At 35.0% G+C, this 23,584-nt stretch overlaps 1 protein-coding gene across 2 annotated transcripts in view; it reads left to right on the top strand.

Moving 5' to 3' along the window:
* The window catches only part of WDR17 (WD repeat domain 17), a 117,671-nt gene that overhangs the window by 20,907 nt on the left and 73,180 nt on the right, over positions 1 to 23,584 (top strand). Inside the window, exons 2-5 of one of the 2 annotated variants that reach the window (XM_006834410.1) lie at positions 2,839 to 2,967; positions 6,923 to 7,106; positions 11,773 to 12,003; positions 19,388 to 19,639. In XM_006834410.1, the coding sequence (XP_006834473.1) occupies positions 2,839 to 2,967; positions 6,923 to 7,106; positions 11,773 to 12,003; positions 19,388 to 19,639 (796 nt within the window). Of the gene's footprint in view, positions 1 to 2,838; positions 2,968 to 6,922; positions 7,107 to 11,772; positions 12,004 to 19,387; positions 19,640 to 23,584 lie in introns of those variants that run through there. The other variant, XM_006834411.1, reaches the window with a different exon arrangement.

Here is a 23,584-nt window from a genome sequence, read left to right on the forward strand (position 1 = left end):
AAGTATCTTCTGTTCTTCTAGCCTTTCCAGGCTGGTCTGCTTGTCCTTTCAAGTGGAAATTTCCTACCTCAGAAGATTCTGTTTGGAGATCAGGATTACACCTACGGTTTTACCTACATCATTTTTTGATGCTTTTTGCATCATTCAATGTTTTGCCCATTGTTGTTGTTGTTGCTAAGTGCCGTCAAGTCAGTTCCTACTCATAATGACCCTGTATAGAGTTTCTGATAAGTTGCTAGTGAGCTTGAACTGCTGACCTTGTGGCTCAAACTGACCTTGCAGTCCATCACATTAACCCACAGTGCCACATCAGGACTCATAGAGTCCTTCAATATTTCAAGACAAGATTGAATTTTTTTTTTTCAGTTCCCTCAGCTTGAGAAAGGCTGAGCATGTTCTTCCCTTTTGGTTTTCTAACTCCAAATCTTTGCACATTTTGTTATAATATTTCATTTTGTCTTCTTGAGCTGCCCTTTGAAATTTTCTATTCAGCTCTTTTGCCTCCTCATTTCTTCTAATGACTTTAGCATTTCTATGCTGCAGAACAAGTTTAATAATCTTTTCTGACATTCATTTTGGTCTTTTCCTTTCTTGCCTTCTTTTGCTTTCTTCCTGTATGATGTTCTTGATGTCATTCCACAACTCTTCTGATTTTTGGTCTTTAGTGTCTATGCATCAGATCTGTTCTCAGATAATCTCTAAATTCAGGGATATGTTCAAGATCATGTTTTAGTTCTTGTGGACTTGTTTTAATTTTCTTCAGCTTCAGCCTGAACTTGCATATGAGCAATCGGTGATCTATTCCACTATCTGAACCGGGCATTGTTTTGGCTGATGATATGGAATTTTTCAATGGTCTCTTTCCATAGATATAGTAAGTTGGATTTCTGTGTATTCCAACTGGTGAGGTCTATGTATACAGTCATCTTTTATGTTGTTTAAAAAAGGTACTTGCGGTGAAGAAGTCATTGGACTTGCAAAATTCTATCATGCGATCTCCACCATTGTTTCTATCACCAAAGCCATATTTTCGAACTATGGATCCTTCCTCTTTGTTTCCAACCTTTGCATTCCATTCTCCAGTAATTATCAGTACATCTTGATTACATGTTTGATCAATTTCAGATCAAAGAAGTTGGTAGAATTCTTTGATTTCATCATCACTGTCATTATTGGTTGATGTGTAAATTTTAATAATAGTCATAATAACTGATCTTCCTTGTAAGTGTATGGTTATTATCCTATCACAGACAGCATTATACTTCAAGACAGAGTTTGAAATGTTCTTTTTTATGATGATTGTGACACTATTCCTCTTGAATTTGTCATTCCCGGCGTAGTAAACCATGTGATTGTCAGATTCAAAATGGTCAATGCCAGTCCATTTCAGCTCACTAATGCCTAGGATATCAGTGGTTATGCATTCCATTTCCTTTTTTGTATTTTCCAATTTCCCTAAATTCATACTTCATACATTCCATGTTCTGATTATTAATGGATATTTACAGCTGTTTCTCTTCATTTTGAGTTGTGCCCCATCAGCAAATGAAGGTCCTGAAAACTTTACTCCATCATGCCATCATGGTCATCTCTACTTTGAGGAGGCTGTTCTTCTCCAGTTGTATTTTGAGTGCTTTTCAACCTGAGATCCTAATCTTCTGGCACTATATCTGACAATACTCTGGTTCTCTGTATCATGTGTCAATATTCAATATTCTGTTGCTGACAGTATTCCACTGCTAATCATAATGTTTTCAGTGACTAAGGATATCTTTACAGGAGTAGACAGCCTCATCCCTCTACCACTGATCATCTTGTGGATTGGAACCACTGACCTTGCAGTTAGCAGTCCATTGCTGATTCCTCAGCACTACCAGTGATCCTTACACTTGGTGCATCACTGGTGTCAATTCTTGTTTCCTTACCTTCAGCCTTGGTCCTTTCTGCTTTCTGCTACATTACATTATATCCAGCTTGCGTTGTTTATTGCGATGAAATCTTCTCCCTTCATAGCTGTAATTTAAATTTAGATATTAATGAGTTTTCACATTTCTTCAATGTCCTCTTAATAATGAACAATATTGTTAACCCTGCTCCTTTGTGGTACTTAAAAAAAACCCAAACACATTGCTATCCAGTCAGTTCTAACTCATAGCAACTCTCTTTAGGGTTTTCAAGACTGTAAATATTTATGGGAGCAGACAGCCTCATCTTTTTCTCTTGGAACAGGGGGTGGGGTTGAACTGCTGACCTTGTGTTAGTGAGGTTACCTATCCTACAGCACCACTAGAACTCCTACAAGGTCTACTATTGCTATTGTTAGGTACTATCAAGTCATTCCAACTCATAGTTACTCTATGCACAACAGAATACAATACTGCCCGGGCTTGCAATTTTTATTTAAGCTCATTGTTGCTGCTACTGTGTCTGTCAATCTTGGGTCTTTTAGTTTTGTATTCACCCTCCAGTTTACTAGGCATATTGTCCTTCTCCAGGAACTGGTCTCTCCTGATAGCATGTACCCAATATTTAAATAGAACATAAGGGGTTTCAAAAAGTTCATGAAAAAATGGAATTAAAGGATAATGGAATTTTTCAATGAACGTTTAAAACCCCTTTATATACACTTTCTATTTCACTTCATTCTCCTCATGTCATGTGTATGTCCTAGTCTTCTGACCAAATCTAAGTAGTCATGCATCGTCTGATAATTTCTTGTTTTGCTAATTTAAATCTGTCTGATGTCAATAGATATTGGAGAACATAGATGTAAAACAATGAATAGGTAATTTGTTAAATTACAGAAATCCTTGATGTTTCTCAAATTTATTTTTCAAGGCAAATATGTCCCAGGTAAGGCAAGTGGGACTGCTGCCAGCTGGATGTCAGCCATGGAACAAAGATGTATGTGCTGCCCATGGAGACAGGTTTGCATATTGTGCCACCCTGGCCATCTATATTTATCAGGTAACATTTATACTGATGGATTCCAATGTTTAATGTTGTGATATAAAATTGTTATTTAATTATCATCTATTGTTAAAGTCATCTATTGTTCAATTCCCAGCTCATGAAAAGCATAATACTATAATTTTATTGCTATTTATATTCTGCTTTTTTGCTATATTGGTTTTATAATTCAGATTCAGAAAATACTTATTAATTGAGAAAAATGTTAATTTTATAATGTTTTATAAACTGTTCATCGACATCTCTCAAGAATTAAAGAGCCCCATTGTAGGAAAGGTAAGCAAATAGTTTTTAATTGTCTTTAACTAGACTGCAGTATAACTAAAAAGAATTCATTTTATTAGTTGTTTCAAACCTCTGCTCAGTAATAACAGAACATTTGTGTATCAGCTGAAGAATGTAGTAGTCCATTGGGAATCATTATATAATTTAACATTTTGAGATATTTTTGGTGGAAAAACCTTTATATTTTACATTTTCTTCTTATAATATATCTAGGCATCTCTTATTAGTTTCCAATTTATAGAGTCAATGTCCTCCTGAATGTGCCTATAGAGATGTGCCATATGCATCTTGAATCCTAATTCAAGTCATTCTCCTTAAGACTAGAATCAATATCTTGTATATCATGAGCTATATATTTGAGTTATGGTGTTGGAGAAGAATATTGAAAGTACCATGAACTGCCAGAAGAACAAACAAATCTATTGGAAGAAGTTTAGCCATAATGCTCCTTAGAGATCAGAATGACTAGACTTCTTCTGTTATACTCTGGACATATTTTCAGGAAAGACCAGTCCTTGGAGAGGGATGCCATGCTTGCTAAAGTGGAGGGTCATCAAAAAAGAGGAAGACCCCCAATGATATGAATTGGCACAGTGGCAGTAGCAGTGGGTTCAAGCATAACGATTGTGAGGATGGGCAGTGTTTCATTCTGTTGTAGATAGATCTCTATGAGTTGGAAGTAATTCAATGGCATCTAACAACAACAACATCCATTCATCCAAACCAGAAATGTGAGAATTATCATTGACTCCCTTCTCTATTCAATTTCTGTATTCTAAGTAACTGCAAAAAATGATGTTACCAAACTTTTGCTTCTACTTCACACTCTGTTCAACTAGGTTCCATAATTCATTGCACCAGCTACATAGAACTCAGGCACCATATTCACATTTATGGAATTTATTAGGGAAGTTGACAGATTACAATTCAGGACTAGAAATTCTCAGGGCATAGTTCCTCCAGTTAAGACAGCTTCTTCTCAGCTATACCCAAAGGCAGACCTCTCTCTGCCCAACCAATGTTACAAAGCTCTTTTAGGTCTGCTAATAAATGCCCACAGGGCACACTATTCCACCATAATTCACAGTCTGAAGGCACTTTTGTCTAGCACCCCCAATTAAATACCTGCAGGCACCCCACTCTGCAAGCAAACCTCCTGCCCAAAGTCACTCAGCTTCACTTACTCCATGGACTGGGCATCCCACGGTATTGTCTTATGCGCTGACTCTTAGTTCTGCTGCTACTGCTCCTCTGCCACTCATCTGGTGTCAAAACTTCTGTCTCGGTTGAAGTGGTTCAACGCACAAAAGTTAGCATAACTGTGAGTTGAATTACTGAATAATATAAAATTTTAAAACCTATTTATTCCTAAATGTGCTACAAATTAATTTATGGATTAAAATAAGTCAACTTAAAATGATTATAATGGCAGTACTAATCAGATGGCAATTATATTGGTATATCCTAGGTTATCTTTAATAATGCCTTCAGGTAAATTTGTCTTAAAATAAATGAAGTTCAAGTAGCAGGAGATATAACAATTAGAGAAAGCCTTAAATAATTAAATCTGCAGTCAAAATTTTATATACAGAAATGTTCATTGCAGCATTAGTTGTGATAGCAAAAAATGAAAGATTGATTACACACTAAACAATAGCATAATGGTACCTTCTTTCAACAGTATTAATTGAATAATATCTATTGACCAAGCATTGGTAGACACTAGGAATGCTACTACTAACATACTTGGCATGTTCTTTCATGGAAACTTATAACATTAGAATGGAGGGAGAAGTCATTAAATAAATAAATGAACAAAGAAATCAGTAAGAAGTCCAGGAGGAAAATGTATTCTACAAAGGCTATCAAAAACAGACAATAAGGCAATAAATCATGGGATATGTTACAGAGAGAGATATTAATTTAGAAACTGTGGCCATACTTTCTTTCTGAGCAGTTGCTTTTGAATTGAGACCAGAGCAGGAGAATGAGTAACCATAAGTAAACTTTTGGGGAGCACATTCAAGGCCAAGGAAATTACAAGCAGAAATTAGTTTGCTGTGTTAAAGAGATAAGAATGTCAGAGTGAGGAGAAGGAATAGGATACCAAATGAAGTCGGCAAGAGAATAGTGGTTTGATCATGTAGGGCCTTTGAAGGCCATGCTAAGAGTTAAGATTTTACTCAAGTATATGGTTAAATAAGGAGCTCTGGTAACGTAGTGGTTACGAATTGGGCTGCTAACCTCAAGGTCGGCAGTTCAAAACTACCAGCGGTTCCCCAGGAGAAAGATGAGGCATTCGGCTCCCGTAAAGATTTACAGCCTCAGAAACCCTGCGCAGGGTCACTATGAGTCGGAACCAACTCCATGGTACTTAACAACAACATATGGTTAAATAAAGTGTAATAAATAGCATGTTGTTAATGACATCGAGTCAGTTCCAATTCATAACAACTCTGAATAGGGTTTCCATTGAGTCGCTGGTGGGTTTGAACCACCAACCTTGTGGTTAGCAGTCCAGTGCTTATCCTAAAGTTTCATACCAGGGCTCTAAAAAATAATACAATAATAATTAAAGCTTTTTCTTTCCAGTAACATTCTGAATAGTTTATAATACATTAAAGGAAAAATTAGGGGGTCATCATGGCACAGTGGTTAAAGTGCTCATCTGCTAACCAAAAGGTCAGTGGCTCAATCCCACCTGCAGTCACTCCAGTGGAGACAAGTGTGGCAGTCTGGTTCCATGAAGATTACTACCTTGGGAAGCCTATAAGGACAGATGGAACGGTTTCATTAATATCATATGCAATCTCATATTCTACTCTGTCTTGCTGGGTCGTTATGAGTCAGAATGGACTCAATAGCAGTGTGAGGAAAAAAACCAGCCACAACAAAATGGTGTCTATAATACTATCCCAAATATGTTTAAAATGATAGAGTAACTACAACAAACTTTAACATTGATTTTCTCAGTTGAGAGTTTTAAGCTTTCTACAGTGGTCCTGAGGATAATTTGCTTTGTAAAGAGTGAAAACATAGCATAAGATTTTCAAGGATTCATTTGGTAATTTTCTTTATTGTATATTCTCCACTAATTAATGGGGAATTAATCCCAAAAGAAATAGGTAAACTGAAGTTACTCCTTTCATTTATTTACATATAAAAGTACAACCTGATGCCCCATCACTGTATAGGGTTTCAGAAAAGCAGCTGGTGTGCTTGAACCACCAACTTTGTGGTTCAAACCAACTTTGCAGTCCAGTGCATTAACCCACAGCACCACATAAAACTAAGCAATTGGTTCATTTAACCTTTTTTTGTTCTTGATAAAGAAAAAATTATTCTAAAACCCATTTCTACCTTCAAAAGTTGATATTGCAATGGAAAATATAATAGCTCTTTGAATTATTTTGCATATTTAACTTTAAAACATTTACTTATTTAAAATTTTGTTTTATTTCTCTTTCTTAATTTGAAATTTGATTCAGATGATTGAATATACTTGAATACCTTTGAAAATAGACCAAGTCTTGAAATGTGTCCTTATTTACCTTATGAAGTATATTTTCTTTCCTATATGTAGTTTTTTTTATATCATGTAAATTTGATAGGCACTGTATTGTCTAAAATGTAGCACTGAAATACTTTATTTGTACTTTTTTTTTAGTTGGATCATCGTTATAATGAGTTTAAACTTCACGCAATTATGTCTGAACATAAAAAAACAATCACAGCTATCTCTTGGTGTCCACATAACCCAGATTTGTTTGCAAGTGGCAGTACTGATAACTTAGTGATCATTTGGAATGTTGCAGAACAAAAAGTCATTGCTAAACTCAACAGTACAAAAGGTATCTGTATTTACTTTATTTTGCTAAATGAGATATTTTTATTTCTATAAGTAGTCAAACTTTCTAATAGTAACTTTTTGAATGCAAGAATTCATATCATGACCCATTATTGTGTCTGTGTGAGTATATGAAATTAAAACAAATTTCTTACAACAATTAATAACCTTCAATATGCTATAATGAGCCAAGTGTGCTCGAGTCATTGAGCAAAGTATTTTAATAGCAAGCTATTCAGAAATTTCATTTGATGCAATTAACATTTGCCCTTTCATTTTCATCATTGGGAAAAAGCTGTATTACTTTCGATACAAAACTTTGTGATATATAAATACTCATTATTAGCTTCTACTCCTGGTGTGGTGCTGTAGGGTCAGCACTGGACTGAGAACCACAAGGTCAACAGTTCAAACCCACCAGCTGCTCCTCAGAAACCCTATACAGGATTTGTATGAGTCAGAATTGACTCTTTATTGGCACTTAACAACATCAAGAACTAAACAGAAGCTTTCAAAGGATGGCTTGAGAAGAAAAAGTCAAGTATTATAATAAAATATGCAAAGACCTAGTGTTAGAAAACCAAAAGGAAAACCACACTCACATTTCTTAAGCTGAAAGAATTGAAAAAAAAAAACAAAAAAACAACCAAAACCTTGAGTTGATTTATCAAACAATTCTATTGGCAAAATGTTGAAGCATAAAAGAAGGATGTAAGGAATAATCAAAATCACTCTACCAAAATGAATTGGTTGATGTTTAACCATTCCAGGAGGTATTGAATAAGTCCAAGCCACACTGCATGGACAAAATAAATAAAAAAGTCCAGGAGTTGATAGATACCAACTTAAATGTTTCAACAAATAAATGCAATACTGGAAACACTCATTTGTCCATGCCTAGAAATTTGGAAGACAGCTGACTAGAAGAAATCCATATTTGTGCCTCTTGCAAAGAAAAGCGATCCAATGGACTGCAAAAATTATCAGACAATAACATTAATATAATATGCAAGTAAAATTTTGATGAACATAATTTAAAATGTTTACAGCAGTATACTGACAGGGAACAGCCAGAAATGCAAGCTGAAGAGGATGTGGAATGAGGACTATCATTGCAAAAAAGAGATAGATCTTAGTTGAAAGCAGAAAATACCAGAAAAATGTTTCTATTGTATATGTAAAAACATTTGATGGTGTGGATCATAACAAATTATGGAAAATGTTGTAAAGAATGGGAATTCTAGAACACTTAATTGTGGTCACCATTTACAGAACCTATACATAGACCTGTACATTGGCCTATGTACAGAACTTATACATAGATCATGAGGCAGGCATATTGAGTGATTTAAATTCAGAAAAGGTATGCTTCAGGGTTGTTTTCTTTCACTATACTTAATTCAATCTGTATGCTGAGCAAATAAACTGAGAAGCTTGACTATATGAAAAATAAGGTTTCAGAATTGGAGAAGGACCCCATTAACAACCTACAATATGCAGATGATACAACCTTGCTTGCTGGAAGTGCAGAAGACTTGCAGCACTTACTGATGTAGATCAAAGACTACAGCCTTCAGTATAGATTGATGAAGATCAAAGACTACAACACCTCAACATAAAATAAAAATCCTCACAACTAAATCAATAAGCAATATCATGATAAGCCAAGAAAAGATTGAAGTTGAGAAGGATTTCATTTTACATGGATGCACAACACCCAGAGAAGCAGCAGTCAGGAAATCAAACATTGTACTGCACTGGGCGAATCTGTTGCAAAAGACCCCTTTAAAGTGTTAAAAAGCAAAGATGTCATTCTGAGGATTAGGGTGCACTTACCTCAAAACAGATTTTTCAATAGCTTCATATGCATGCAAAAGATGGACAATGAATAAGGACTATGGAAGAATTAATGCACTTGAATAACGGTGTAGGAAAAGAATAGTGAAACTACCATGGATTTCCAGAAGAAGGAATAAATCTGCCTTGATTGTGAAACTGATGATATTATATTAACTCTGTACACCATAATGTAAGGAGCGCAGGTAGCGTAGTGGCTACAAAGCAGGCTGTGAACCGCAAGGTCAGCAGTTCAAAACTATCATCTGTTCCTATAGAGAAAGACGAGAATTTCTGCTCCTGTAAAGATTTACAGCCTCGGAAACCCTGTATAGGGTCACTGTAAGTCGGAACCGACTCCACGGCATACCACCACCACCACCACCACCACACCATAATTTACTCTGCCATTTGATATCCAATTAAAATAAGTCTTTATTATTAAAAGTTGTGGAATGATTAAAAAAATGTAATAATTTTGATAAATTTAATTTTATTCTTTCTCTAACAATATTAAAAGGGCATATCAATAAGTTACTCATGCTATATTTCCAAATGTCTTTTTTAACTTGAAGGTTGATAGCTTTGATATTTTATCTGAAAGAATATCATTATAAATAAATATGATCATTTTCATTTTAAATAATTCCTTTTGAAAAATCTTGTTATTGTTAAATGTCATCGAGTTGGTTCCCACCCATAGGAACCATGTATAGGGTTTCCAAGCAGCAGCTGGTGAGTTTGAACTGCCAACCTGTAGTTCAGACTGACTTTGCAGCCCAGTTCATTAACCCACAGCACCTTCATTTCTTCTTTTTAGAATTTCAACCTAGCTATAAATGTTCATTAATTCAACTTTTTTCTTAGTATTTCAACTTCCACCTCCAGCATTTGACCTTAAACATTCTTCTGTATTTTCCATTTCATTCTTTTTTCTTATAGTAATCAAACAATCTATTTAAAGAAACATGAATATTAATTTGATTAAGTATAAAATGTTAAAATTGTCACCAACTTGAAAAATTTATCAATAATAAGTTTCAGGAAATAACATATACACAACAAAACTCTAAAAGTGAGTAATATTAGTACCTACTTACCAGGAGAAAAACATGACTTCAGGATTGATAGAAGACTCATTAACAACCTGTGATATGCAGATGACACAACCTTGTTTTTTGCAAACAAAGAGGACTTGAAGCACTTACTGATGAAAATAGAAACTAGAGCTTTCAAGATGGATTACACCTCAACATAAAACACAAATTCTCACAACGGAACCAATAAACATCATGAAAAATAGAGAAAAGACTGAAGTTGACAAGGATTTCATTTTACTTGGATGTAGTCACTGCCCATGGAGGCAGCACATTTGAAAAAGAATTTCATTCTGTTGTATATAGGGTCACTGTGGGTTGGGATTATCAGCACCTAACAGCACATGTCAGCACCTAACAACAACAATAACAACTTGCTAGAATATTACTAGCAGAATTATGAGTCTACATTTATAGAGCTTTAAGAAGTGCTTCATATTAAAGTCATTATAAAAGTGTTTGCTATTATGATTTCATGATTTCAATTGTATTATGGTGCTTGAATTCATACAGAATGCAATTTATTCCTTATTGGGGAAGTTCTACCTCTGCTAATGTAAACTAAAAAAAAAAACACATCAGCTTTTTCTTTGAACTTATTTATGTATTTCTTCACTAGGTATTAATAGAGTTTTCATTATATGTCAGTCTCTGAACTAGGCATTAGGTTTCCAGTTTCTACCTCTGAAGAATTTATAGATTAGTGACACATACTGAACTTACTGTCAACAAAACTTTCAACTGTGTATCTTTGTTCATATCATTTCTTCTACCTGGCAAATGCTATTCATCCCATATATTTAAATTTTACTCTTCATTTAAGATGTAAATCAAATGTAAACACTTTTGCACATGAAAATCAATTACATAGCTTGTTAAAGATAGATTCCTGGGACTTAAATTTGTATATTCTAATACCCTGATTTAGGTAAATGATTCTGATGCAGTCAACTAATGCATCCATGTTCAGGCTTTTCAGTAACCTCTTTTGAGTCATAAATTTATCATAATACTTTATATGTGATTTATTTGATCACAGTAATAGTAGTAATATTAACAATTAACTTATACCTTATAATAATTTAAAATGTTCTTTTACATGTATTATTATATTTCTTCTGCTTAACATTCATGCAACATAGGTAAGTCAACAATATTGTTGTCTCCATTTGACAGAGGAGGAAATAGAGGCTCAGAGAGGTAAGGTGAATTATTTTATCTGATGCAAAGCTAAGATTTTACCATAAGCTTTAACAAGACACAGATTGTAACACTAACTTTTGTTATTAAAAAATTTATTGTAGCATTTAATTTTTCATACATGTAATCCTTATCGCTTCAATTTGTATTTTAAGTGCTTTAAAGCAGGAATTTTATTGTATACTACCTGGTATGGCACTGTAGGATAAACAATGGACTGCTAACCTCAAGGTCGGTGATTCAATCCCTGGAAATTCTATACAGAGTCACTATGAGTTGGAACCCACAGTGGCATTTAACAACATCATGTATACATGGAGTCTTAGTGTAGTGCTGTAGAATAAGCATTGGACTCCTATCTGTGAGGTTGGCAATTCAAACCCTCCAGCCTCTCTTTGGAAACACTATACAGCGTTAAACTGATTCATTAACAACAACATATCTTTGTATTTTAGAAATGTACAATGCACGTAATATTTAATAGTACAGTCATCTACTATATCTCGCTATGGTGTATCTATGTTTGGTTTCTTCCAGGAATGCCTGCCTCTCTTAGCTGGTGCTGGAATGCCGATGATGCTGTGGCCTTTGCTTCCCACAGAGGTCCACTGTTAATTTGGACCATCTCAGGACCTGACAGTGGAGTGACCGTGCACAAAGAAGCCCATAGTTTCTTGTCTGATATTAGCATATTTAGATGGCATACCAAACAAAAAGGGAAAGTTGCATTTGGTCATATTGATGGAAGTTTATCAATTTTTCAACCAGGTAAGAATTTAATTTAAAATTTTATTTTCTTGGCATATATGATGTGTATTTCCATGGAATAAAGCCAAATTATTAGAACTCTCATTTTAAAATACTGGTTTAAAATACTACATTATCTTGTATTGCGTTTATGCCAAACCAGGGATTTGATGTAAATGTTATTTGAAAGGCATTGTAGTACATTAAATCCTGCTGTGCAAATTTGACCTTGATGTAATCCAAATCAGTTATTTGTATCATATTACTTTTCAAATCAATTATTTAATCTTTTGCCTTGATTAAGAAAATAACCTGGAGAGACAAAGACATACATACTGATACTACTCCAAAATGTTTTTCCACCTGCTTGTAAAAATACTATTCTGATGCCTTAGCTCCTTAACAAGGTCTTTGAATTTCACATCATAAGGAATGACAACCCTTTAACCCATTTTCGTTAATCAAGCTAGCTGAATGAAATTGTTTAGGAAATTAGTTTATGTTCATTTAAAAAAAACTTTAACAATAGAGAAAAAGTATCATAAAGAAAATGAAAAATGTCCTGAATAGCTCTCCCTTCAAAAATAATCATTGTTAACATTTGGAAAGCATGCTTTTATACCACCTAGCTTCTCTATTACTGCCCAACTAGATCAATGGATGGAAATGCTTTTTCAGGAATAGAGTCGCTACTTTCACAAAACATATTACATTCAACATATCTAAAATTAATAGAAGAATAAATTGAAATTGAGCTGAAGAAATTGCTGAAATTCAAATAAGCCTACTTTAGAAGATATTTCTAAATTAAAAATATATATATATTGCTATTGTTAGATGCTATTCAGTTCCCTTTCACAGCAACCCTATGTACACAGAACGAAACATTTGCTTGTTCCTGAACCATCTTCACAATCATTGTTATGTCTGAGCTCATTGTTACAATCACTATGTCAGTCCATTTCATTGGTTCTTCCTATTTTTTGCTGACCCTTCTCCAGGGACGGGTTCCTCCAGAGTCTATGAGATAAAAATCTTATCATCCTCACTTCTAAGTAGCATTCTAGCTGTACTTCTTCCAGGATGGATTTGTCTGCCACCAACACCATAATTCAAATATATCAGTTCTTGTCTGGTCTTCTTTATTCTTTGTTAGTCAAACTTTTCCATGCATATGCAGTGATTAAAATTAACTTGGCTTCTGGGAGTAGGCATATCTTAGTTCTCAAAATGATGTTTTTAGTAGCTTTGTTGTTGTTGTTAAGTACCGTCAAGTTGGTTCCAATTCACAGCAATCCTGTATAGTTTCCAAGGAGCAGCTTGTGGGTTTGAACTGCCAACCTTGTGGTAAGTAGGGCCATTGAAATTTTAATACATTTAAAATAGTATCTATTATTTCCTTTTTAAAAATATAAAAATAAGTATTATTTTTTCCATCTACCATATCAGATCTTCTTCTTGATAATTATGCTATATTTATTTTTATAACAGTAAAACCAGTTTTATAGTATTTACATTTTAACCAGTGCCTATGGAGTCATGGTGTGGCACTTTTGGTTAATACACTAGACTGCAAAGTTGGTTTGATCTTTAGGTCAGTGGTTCAAGTTCACCAGCTTCTCCTTGGAAACCCTATACAGGATTGCTAGGGGTCAGAACTGACTCGATGGCACTAAACAACAGCAACATTGTGCCTTAACCTTCTTCTTATATTTAAATGTTTTTAATATATACCCTAGGTTTCAGCTTCAGCTTCAAGAACTCAAAGCTCTTTCTTTTCATTACTTTTTTTGTATTGACTGGGTGTCATAAAAACTCATAGCTCTATCTCTGTTCTGTGTTTTAATATCTTGCTTTTGTTTTCATACTTTAAGTGTACTTTTGCTGTATGATTTTATTTTTTGTTTTATTATTAGTTTTAAACATTTTTGAAGACTTTAAGACATAAAACATTGAGGCATTGCATGCTTATTTTAGCATAGAAAGGATAAGGCAGAACCAAGGTCTCCTTTGCTTTTCTATTTCCTTGATTTGCATCAGGATAGAAGTACAATATTTCAGCAAGCTGAACTATGTGGCTTTGGGAAGAGGCCATTGTTTTCCAATAACTCAATCTTCCATTTGTTAAACAAAGTAATTTTGTGCATCTCTAATCAATTCAAGCTCACCAGCTGCTCTGCAGGAGAAATATGAGGATTTCTGCTCTTGTAAAGATTTACAGCCTTAGAAATTATACATGGTTGTTATCAGTTGGAATCGACTATGGCAGTGGGGTTTTTTGTTGGTTTTTTAAAAATCAATTAATCAAATGTTATTTTTCTGTATTTGCAAGATCTTCTTCAGGATTTATTTAGCAATTAATATGTATGAATAAAAAGCACAGACCTGTAGGTTTCCTTCTATGTATATATGAACTCACAGATCAGGAAGAAAACACTACAGTTTTAATTCTGACATTGCATTCTGAATTGTGAGTTTGACACATTGAGACTTTTAATGTTAATATTGGTAAAATGAGGTTTCTTAATTTACCTGAGGAGTTCTGAATCTTACCATCTTTATGACAAATGTCATCACAAATGGCCTGCCCTTAACTTAACAATAGAGAGTTTCTGCCTTCTAGTTTCTGGCAAGAGACTGTGACCTCACACTCTTGGTTTACTAGGTTTTTTTTATCAAAACATCCTTAGAATAAAGGGGAAAAAAAGAGAAAACAATGCAGTTTAAGTGATATTTAAACTGTTTTTGTTTTTTTTCTTGTATGTTTGTATCTTTATATATGTGTGTTGGGAGGCAGATGCAGTGACTGCAATAATGGACTCAAACCTAGTTATAATTGTGATGATAGTCAAGGACTAGGCAGTGTTGCATTTTATTGTCCACAGGGTAGCTATGACTTGGAATTGACTTGATGGCATCTAACAATGTTGACAGCAACAACACTGAAAGGTAGGAGGTCTTAACCGGTGACCCATCTGGGCTCTAGGTCTTCTCCCTTACAGCTTATAATGTGCCATTTTCTTCCATGTTATCTGTAGGATTTTCATGTAAAAGAGTTGGGGACCTAATGTTTTACCTAATTTGAATTGTATTCTTAAACCAAGTCAGACTAAAAGAGAACTTTTTTTTTTTAACTTTATAATAAAAAATCCAAACCCACTGCCATCAAGTTAATGCCAACTCAGTAGCAACCCTACATAGGATTTCTAGGAGTATGGCCCTGTAGGATAAGCACTGGACTGCTAACCACTAGGTCAGTTGTTCAAACCCAACAGCCACTCTTCAAAAATCCTAATCAGTGTCACTGTGAGTTAGATTGAATTTAACAATAACAATAAGTTTTCTAAGACTAAATCTTTATGGGAGCCATCAGCCTCATCTTTCTCCCATGGAGCAACTAGTGGGTTTGAACCACCAATCTTGTGGTTAGTAGTCCAGTGCTTATCCTACAGTGCCACCAGAGCCCCTTTAAAATAGAATGGTCATAATTCAATTGACCTTGGTTTTATCTCATGGTGGTGGTGGTGGTGGTTGTGTACCACCTAGTTGGTTCCCACTCATAGCAATACATTAGCATAAAAAATATAATATATGCAAAATATTATAATATATGTAATATAGATATAGCATATGCATATATTATATATACATATATAATATATATATATGTAATATATGCAATATAAAATAGCATAGAAAATAGGGTTTCCAAGGCTGTAAAGCTTTAGAGGAGCAGAAAGCCTCATTCTTTCCCCCATGGAGAAACTGGTAGATTCTAACTACTGACCTTTCGGTTAGCAACCCAGCTCGTAATCTACATGCATTAATCAAATCGGTATTATTTTGTTTTAGAAATGTTGTTGATGATGTTGTCCTTTTTTGAGTCCCCTTTTGAAAACACAGGAGACTATTATTTCTTGTCTGAATTCTAGGAAAAGGACTGATCACATTTTTAATTTGATCAATTTTGTTACATTTTTATCCTATGGACACTATGAAGTGTGTAACCCTTCATGTTTTCTTCCTTTTTGCTTTGGCTGCTTATATCAAAATCAAAATTTTTGCTCAGCTTTAGATTTTAAACAACTATACATTATGTGGAGTCCTGGTTTGAAGATCTCGAATAAGTCCTGGACTGCTAACTGCAAGGTAGGTGGTTCTAACCCACCAACCATTCCTTGTAAACCCTATATAGGGTCGATTTGAGTTGGAACTGACTCAAAAGCACTTATTAAAAATACATAATTTTTTTTTAACCCTAACTATCCCTTGGCCCCAATTTTTTTTAAATTTAGAAGTTGTCAACCTAATCTTTTTATTTACTTATTCATATCATGTTTCTATTCTTACCTGATAATATATATTGTTTGAATTATTATGATAAAATAGAGCATATATAATAAGTAATAAATGATAAATAAATTAGAAAATATTGCTAGCTATTGTTTATTGCCTCATTCTAATGACTGGGTATAAAATTTTATAGATTCATTTTTCTGTCTTTTATTTTAAAAAGTCAGGACACAAGAGAGAAGACAAAATGATAATCCATTATAATTTTTAGTATAAATCCAGAGTTCTGAAGCAACATAATCAAGACATTTTTAATCACAAAGATATTGCAGAATTTCCCATGTTTTGTATGGGTGTTGTTTTGTTTGTTTTTACATGCTGAAATATTTTTAGTAAACTATAGATGTGAGCACACTCATGTACATAGCCAAAGTTTACTAATTAACAGTATGTTGTCATTTTTGTTAAGTGTCTTTGAGTCAGTTCCAACTCATAGTGACCCTGTATAGGGTTTCTGAGGCTTTTAAATCTTTGGTGTTGGTGGTGGTTATGTGACGTGGAGTCATTTCCAACTCACAGTGACCCTGTATAGGGTTTCCAAGGCTGTAAATCTTGATGGGAGCAGAAAGCCTCATCTTTTTTCTTCAGAACAACTGCTGACCTTGAGATTAATAGCCCGACTTGTAACCACTATGCTACCAGAGTTCCTTAAATCTTTATGGGAGTGGAAAACCTCATCTTTCTCCCTCGATGTTGGTGAACCTTGTGGTTTGCAGTCTAGTGCTTATGTATGGAGCCACTCCCCAAGAGTTAGTTTAGCTTTGGCTAAAAGTCATTTAAAAAAAAAAAAATCTCTTTCTACCTTGATCAGCTTTGATAATTTCAAAACTGTATATTATATCTAATATCAATTTATCAGATTTTGAGGAAAAGAGCCCCGGTGGAGCAATGTGTTAAAGCATTGGTCTGCTAATGAAAGGTTGGCGGTTCAAACCTATTAGCTGTTCCATGCAAGAAAGTTGAGGCTGTCTGCATCTGTAAAAATTTACTGCCTCAGAAGCCCTATGGTGCAGTTCCATTCTGTGCTATATAGGGTTGTGATGAGTCAGAATTGGCTAAGCAGCCATGGGTTTGCTCTGGAGATCTTTTTTTATTTTGGAAAAGTAAAAAATCTTTTCTTGAAAGTTATGTACAAAAATTTAATAAATTCAAATAAAAAAACCTCTCATCTTTTTCGATGATGTTTGTAAACATTAAAAATAAAAGACTACTTATTTAAGGCCCACCTTATATTTAAAAAACAATATGTTAGGACAAAGTAAATCCCAGAAAAGACCACAGGATTCCAACTTACTTAACAAAGGTGTTATGTACCCAAGGAAAACTTTTCCCCTTAATTTTACTAAGAATTTCAAAAAGTTTGTGGAAACAAGGAGTGAAGAGATAATGAGATTTTTCCACGATCTTTTTGAAGTCACTCATAAAATATATAGTGATGGGATTGCAGAGAAAGCTATAATATCTTTCGATTGTGTTATTTTCTTAATATACTTTTCCTTTAAAGTTCATAATACTTAATTCACACTTTCTGTTAAAGTTGCAGTCTTTAAATTTCATTGTTTCACTAACTTTCTTTTGGAAAAGAGAGAACTGCCTCATTGCTATCGCCATGTGGTATATCCCGGAGAAGTATTTTCCATTGTGACAGTTGTGTACATGATTTAGAAGAAGCAAGAGGGTTGATGGATGGTCCTTTGTTTCATTTAATTCCATTTGTTTCATTATTCTATTTTTCTGGCTGCCTTATTTGTATTTATGATTATCATAAATGACATAAGGTAACAACAGTAAATGTTGATGAGGTCCTGGAGTGGTGCTGTGGGTTAATGCACTAGATTGCAGAGTTGATTTGAACCACAAGGTCCTTGGTTCAAACTCACCAGCTGCTCCTTGGAAACCCTATATAGGGTCGCTATGGGTCGGAACCAACTTGATGGCACTTAACAACAACAATAACCACACTTTACATAAACTCTCTTTTTTAAAAAAAAACAACTTTGTAAGTATTATCATAATCTCCATTTAAAAAAATAAAGAAAATGCTATATAGAGAAACCCTGGTGTGGTACGGTAGGCTAAGCACTGGACCATAAATTCAGTTTGAACAAAAAAGGTTGGCGATTCAAATTCACCAGTGACTCCTCGGAAACCCTATACAGCTATGAGTCGGAACTAACTCGGTGCACTTAACAAAAATTACAAAGTATCTTGTCCAAGACCACAAAGCTAGTAAATGGTAGAACTAAGCTTTAAACCTAGGCAGTGTGCCATTTCAATTTAATGAAGTTTGTAGTTGTAGATGTGGGAATGAGTGCCTTTTCTTCAAATATATTGTAATCCTGTTTATTTTATTAAGATGACCTTTCTTGTATATTTTTACTATGTCCTGAAGTGAGTAGGGACTTTCAAACTTCCTTAAGCTTCCTAAGCAATTTGATGTAACCAACCAAGAAAAAGAATGCTTGCCCTAGCAATTTGAAATAGCCAACCAAGTAAGGACAAGAATGTGCGCCTTAGCAGTTTGAATCAGCCAACCGGGTAAGGACAAGACTGTGCGCTAGAAGCCCTAGCCAATGGGGTGAGCGAGACACAGCCTTCGACTTGTGTCAGGGATAGAACCCAAGCAAACTGCCTGTCAGGTGTGTTTGCTGGTTTGTTCCTGTGTCGCTAAACACCCTTCTGCATAAGTCAACTTTTGCCTTGCCGAGATGCTTTTTGGTTTTACCGAGTGTCTGTTTGCGACATCAGGGTTCATTTCTAACATAGACAAACTCCAGTGACTTCTAACAGCTTTTTAACAGTTAATAGGAAAAACCTTCAAAATACTAGAGGTTGCCAAAGCAAAGCAGTTCAGTCTGGTTTTCATCATTGGGACAAACTGTAATTTGCTTAAATTCATATATCAATTATGTCTTCTGCACAGGATTTCCAGCTTTTCATCTTAAATGCTCTGAAATCAGTGTTGGACAGAGAAGAACAGTAATACAACGTAAATGGTCTTGTTTTGTTTTCCCAAATCTTGTTTGAAATAATTTTCTTCATATTTTAATAGGTAATAAAAGTCAGAAACATGTTCTGAGACCTGAATCTCTGGAAGGGACAGATGAAGAAGATCCAGTTACAGCCCTGGAATGGGACCCTCTATCTACTGATTATCTTCTTGTGGCTAATTTACAGTATGGAATTCGCCTAGTTGATTCTGAGTCACTTTACTGCATTACAACATTTAATTTTCCCAGTGTGGCAGCTTCTGTGCAATGCTTGGCCTGGGTTCCCAGTGCTCCTGGGATGTTTGTAACGGGAGGTAAGTTTCCGCTCACTCCCCAGAACTTTAAATATGTGTGTATTATTTAATGGAATGAGGTAAATTATAGCCCTTTACTAATTTGCATAGAATATACAAGCATTATCATTTTTTATAGTAAATTCTATGATTGCTTTTATTTATACTAACTAGTAACTTTTATTTGTATTAACCTAGTAACAAATGAAATTGAACTGAAAACCCATTTTTCATCTGTCCCTCCCAGAGATTCAGGTCTCAGAACATGGTTCTGATTTTTATTATCTACTAAAATATGAAGAAAATTATTTCAAACAAGATTTGAAAAGATTTTCCCACCATTTTGAAAATATGAATTCTGCTCCTAAGTTTGTCTTTAAGTCAAATTTGTACCTAAATCAGAACAGTTTGGTATAGTTTGTATCTAACGTCACTTAGTCAAATGTTTGTCTTATTATATAGTATATAGTTTACCTCTCTCTATATAAAAAACATTAAAGAAACACTTTCAAACACACTAAAATCTTTAACACAGTATTATTAACACAGTAATATAAAAGTAATATTTTCATATGCATCACAAATTAATACCCATTTGTTATTATGAATTATTGTATGTACTTCAAACATTTAATATAATAGGGTTTATAGTGGTGGTTCATAACTATGAGTTGTATATATATCAAATCTGCATAGCCTGGTAACTGGCTGTACATCATGCAAGGAAAAGTTCACAGAGAAATAAAATAACAAGATAATGGAATTCTTTGACAAGCTTTGAAATCTCCTTGTATATATGGGTTGTTGTTGTTGTTAAGTGCCATGAAGTCGATTCTGACCCATAGCGATCCTCTATAGGGTTTGCAAGAAGCAACTGGTGAGCTTGAACCACTGATTTTGCAGTTCAAATGACTTTGCAGTCTCATGCATTAGCCCACAGCGTACCTATATAGGACTATGTGAAAAAACATGTGTGTGTGTGTGGGTATGTGTATGCAACAGACAAAGACAGTTAGTTCACTTTCAGTCATGGTGAGATGCCAGTAAAGGTAATGACAAAAAGAAAAGTTTAACTGGATGGGAGATGTATTAACCACACTGGTAATTTTGACACTCAGATATGAGCTATGCCTAGCTAGATCCAGGTTGAAAATGAAAGGGAGGTTTGTCACCATGAGTTGAAATAATATTCCTTCATGGTTTCCTATTAAATGAAAGAAGTAGCAAATTAAGGATGTGATGGAGGATGGGAAGATGGGAGAATTTAGGAATCATCATTGGAAATTAAAAAATCCTTTAACATTTACAAAGGAGACCTGGTAATGGAATGAATTACGAGTCAGGCTGCTAACATCAATATCAGAAGTTCAAATCTACAAACCATCCCATGGCAGAAAGATGAGGCTTTCTGCTTCTGTCAAGATTTGTAGCCTTGAAAACCCCTACATAGGGTCACTATGAACTGGAACTGACTCAACAGCATACAACCAACCAACCAAAACATTTACCATTCAATTAGGTTTAGAGATAGAGGCCTTTAAAGAGACAGTACTTTAGGGTACTGTATGAATACTTCCCTTATTTAGATACTGTAAAACAATAGACAAATAAATATTCTTTATCCCCTCAATATTTTTAAGATTTTTTTATATTTCTTTAGTAATTACATTACATGTGGAAGCAGATGGATTCTTAATTTATCTATTTACCTTCTTTCCACAGGATATCATTAATGATTTTTGTTAGTTGCCTTGGAGTTGGTTCTGACTAATAGCTACCCCATGTGGGCAGAGTAGAACTGACTCATAGGGTTTCCAAGGTTGTAAATCTTTTATTTATTTATTTATAAGTTTTTATTGTGAGTTGAGTAAAAGATCACAGAGTATATAATCAATTTTACATTCAACAAATCACACACCTTGTTTCATTACAATAATTATAATCCCCTCCATGTGCCATCAGTTAACAGTATTTCTCTCTATTCATTTTAGCTCTTTTTAAAAAGAACATTCAGGCATATATAATAATTTATACCACCAAAGGGCACATTCTGCTAGTCTGCCTCCTGGCCGCCAGCTCTCAGTCCCTCTCTTTCCATGAATCTAGAGTCTTCAGCTGCTCCCTCTCTCCATGTCCCCATCTCTGCCTCCATCTCTGGTGTTGCTGCTACTCGGGAAAGGTTGTAAATCTTTATGGCAGTAGACTGTTGTACTTTCTCCCCTGGAAAGTATGGTGGTTTCTAATCCCCAAGCTTTGGGCTAGCAAACGAGCACTTTACCTACTATGTCACTGCCATTCCTATCCCGTTGTCGTTGTTAAGTGCCATCGAGTCAGTTCCAACTCATAGTGACCCTGTATAGGGTTTCCAAGGAGTGGATGGTGAGCTTGAACTGCTGACCCTGTGGTTCAAATTGACTTTGCAGTGCAGCGCATTATCCTGCAGCGCCACATCAGGACTCCATTCCATTGTCACAGTTAACTATAATTATTAATCCTGTATTATGACAAGTTTTTGGATATAGATGAATATAAGATAAATTCTAATGAGAAAAGTGATGGAATTCAGCACTTATAACAAAACTTTGAGAGACGAAGGGAAGATGGAGATTGAGGGCAGTAAATTATCAATCCATTGTCCTTATTGATCACATGCTCCACTTCTGGGCTTAAGGAAACATTGAATCTGTGGCTGCTTTTTATTACCTACTTTTATGGGGACCATTTTGTCTTCCCTGTGCTTTACCAAAAGTCAAAGAGTTTTTGGTTTCTTTTCTTTTTTGAAATGAGCCCTGGAGGTGCAGTGGGTTAAGCATTGCACTGCTGACCTCAGGGTTGGTGATTCCAAGGTGTTATTCTCTTCAGTAGAAAGATGAGGCTGTATATTCCTGTAAATATTTAGTCTCTGAAATTCTAAGGAGCAATTCTACTCTGTTCTATATTGAATTTGACTCAGTGGCAGTAGGGTTATCTTTTTGAAGAAGTTGCTAATTATTTAAAGTTCAGATTACCTGGTTGGCATGCAACCTCAGTTTTCTGTCTAAAAAAACACACATGATTTTGAAAAAATTGCTAAAAAAAGCATTCTCTGATGGCTACTAGGGGTGGGAGGGAAGGGAAAATTATTCACTGGCTAAAGGAAGAAAAATATTAACTTGGGTGATAGGGAAGGCAGTGTACTAGAGAGAGATTAGTAGACGATAGATGAAGGTAGAGGAAGACACAGGGAATGGTAAGAGTTCAGGTGAACAGAGGTAATAAGTACTGTTAACTGAGGAGCCGTGGTGGCTCCATAGGATAAATGCTGAAACCGCAAGCCACAAGGTCATTGGTTTGAGCCCATCAACTGCTCCATGGAAGAAAGATGAGGCAATCTGCTTCCACAAAAGATTTAAAGACTTGGAAACCCTATACAGGGTCACTTTGAGTTGAAACAGTCTCTGTAGCACTTAACAACAATGGTTAACTGATAGTACATGGAGAGGATTGCAGTCATTCAAATGCAATGATCTGTTCTGTAAACCTTCACTCAATTCACAATAAAAAGTTGTTTTTTTCTTAAATTTATTTAATACAAATGTAAAAAATAAAATAAAATCTAAGTGGTATAGAAGACGGTTGTTGGTGTTAAGTGCCATGGAGTCAATTCTGACTCATAGTGACCCTGTATAGGATTTGAACCACTGACAGTCTTGTGGTTAGCAGTCTAGTGCTTATCCTACAGTACCACACTAGGACCCCAGAGAAGACAATTTGTTGTTAAGTGCTGTCGAATTGGTTCTGACTCATACCGACCCTGTATAGGGTTCTGAGGAGCAGCTGATGGATTTGAACTGCCAACCTTGTGGTTCACAGTCCAGTGCTTATCTTATAGCACCACACCAGGAGTCTATAGAAGAGTGTGTTGTTGTTGTTGTTGTTAAGTGCCATCTAGTCAGTTCCAACCCTGTTGTTGTTGTTGTTGTTAAG

Source organism: Chrysochloris asiatica, unplaced genomic scaffold (genome assembly GCF_000296735.1).
Source record: "Chrysochloris asiatica unplaced genomic scaffold, ChrAsi1.0 scaffold00011, whole genome shotgun sequence".
Lineage (NCBI taxonomy): Eukaryota > Metazoa > Chordata > Mammalia > Afrosoricida > Chrysochloridae > Chrysochloris > Chrysochloris asiatica.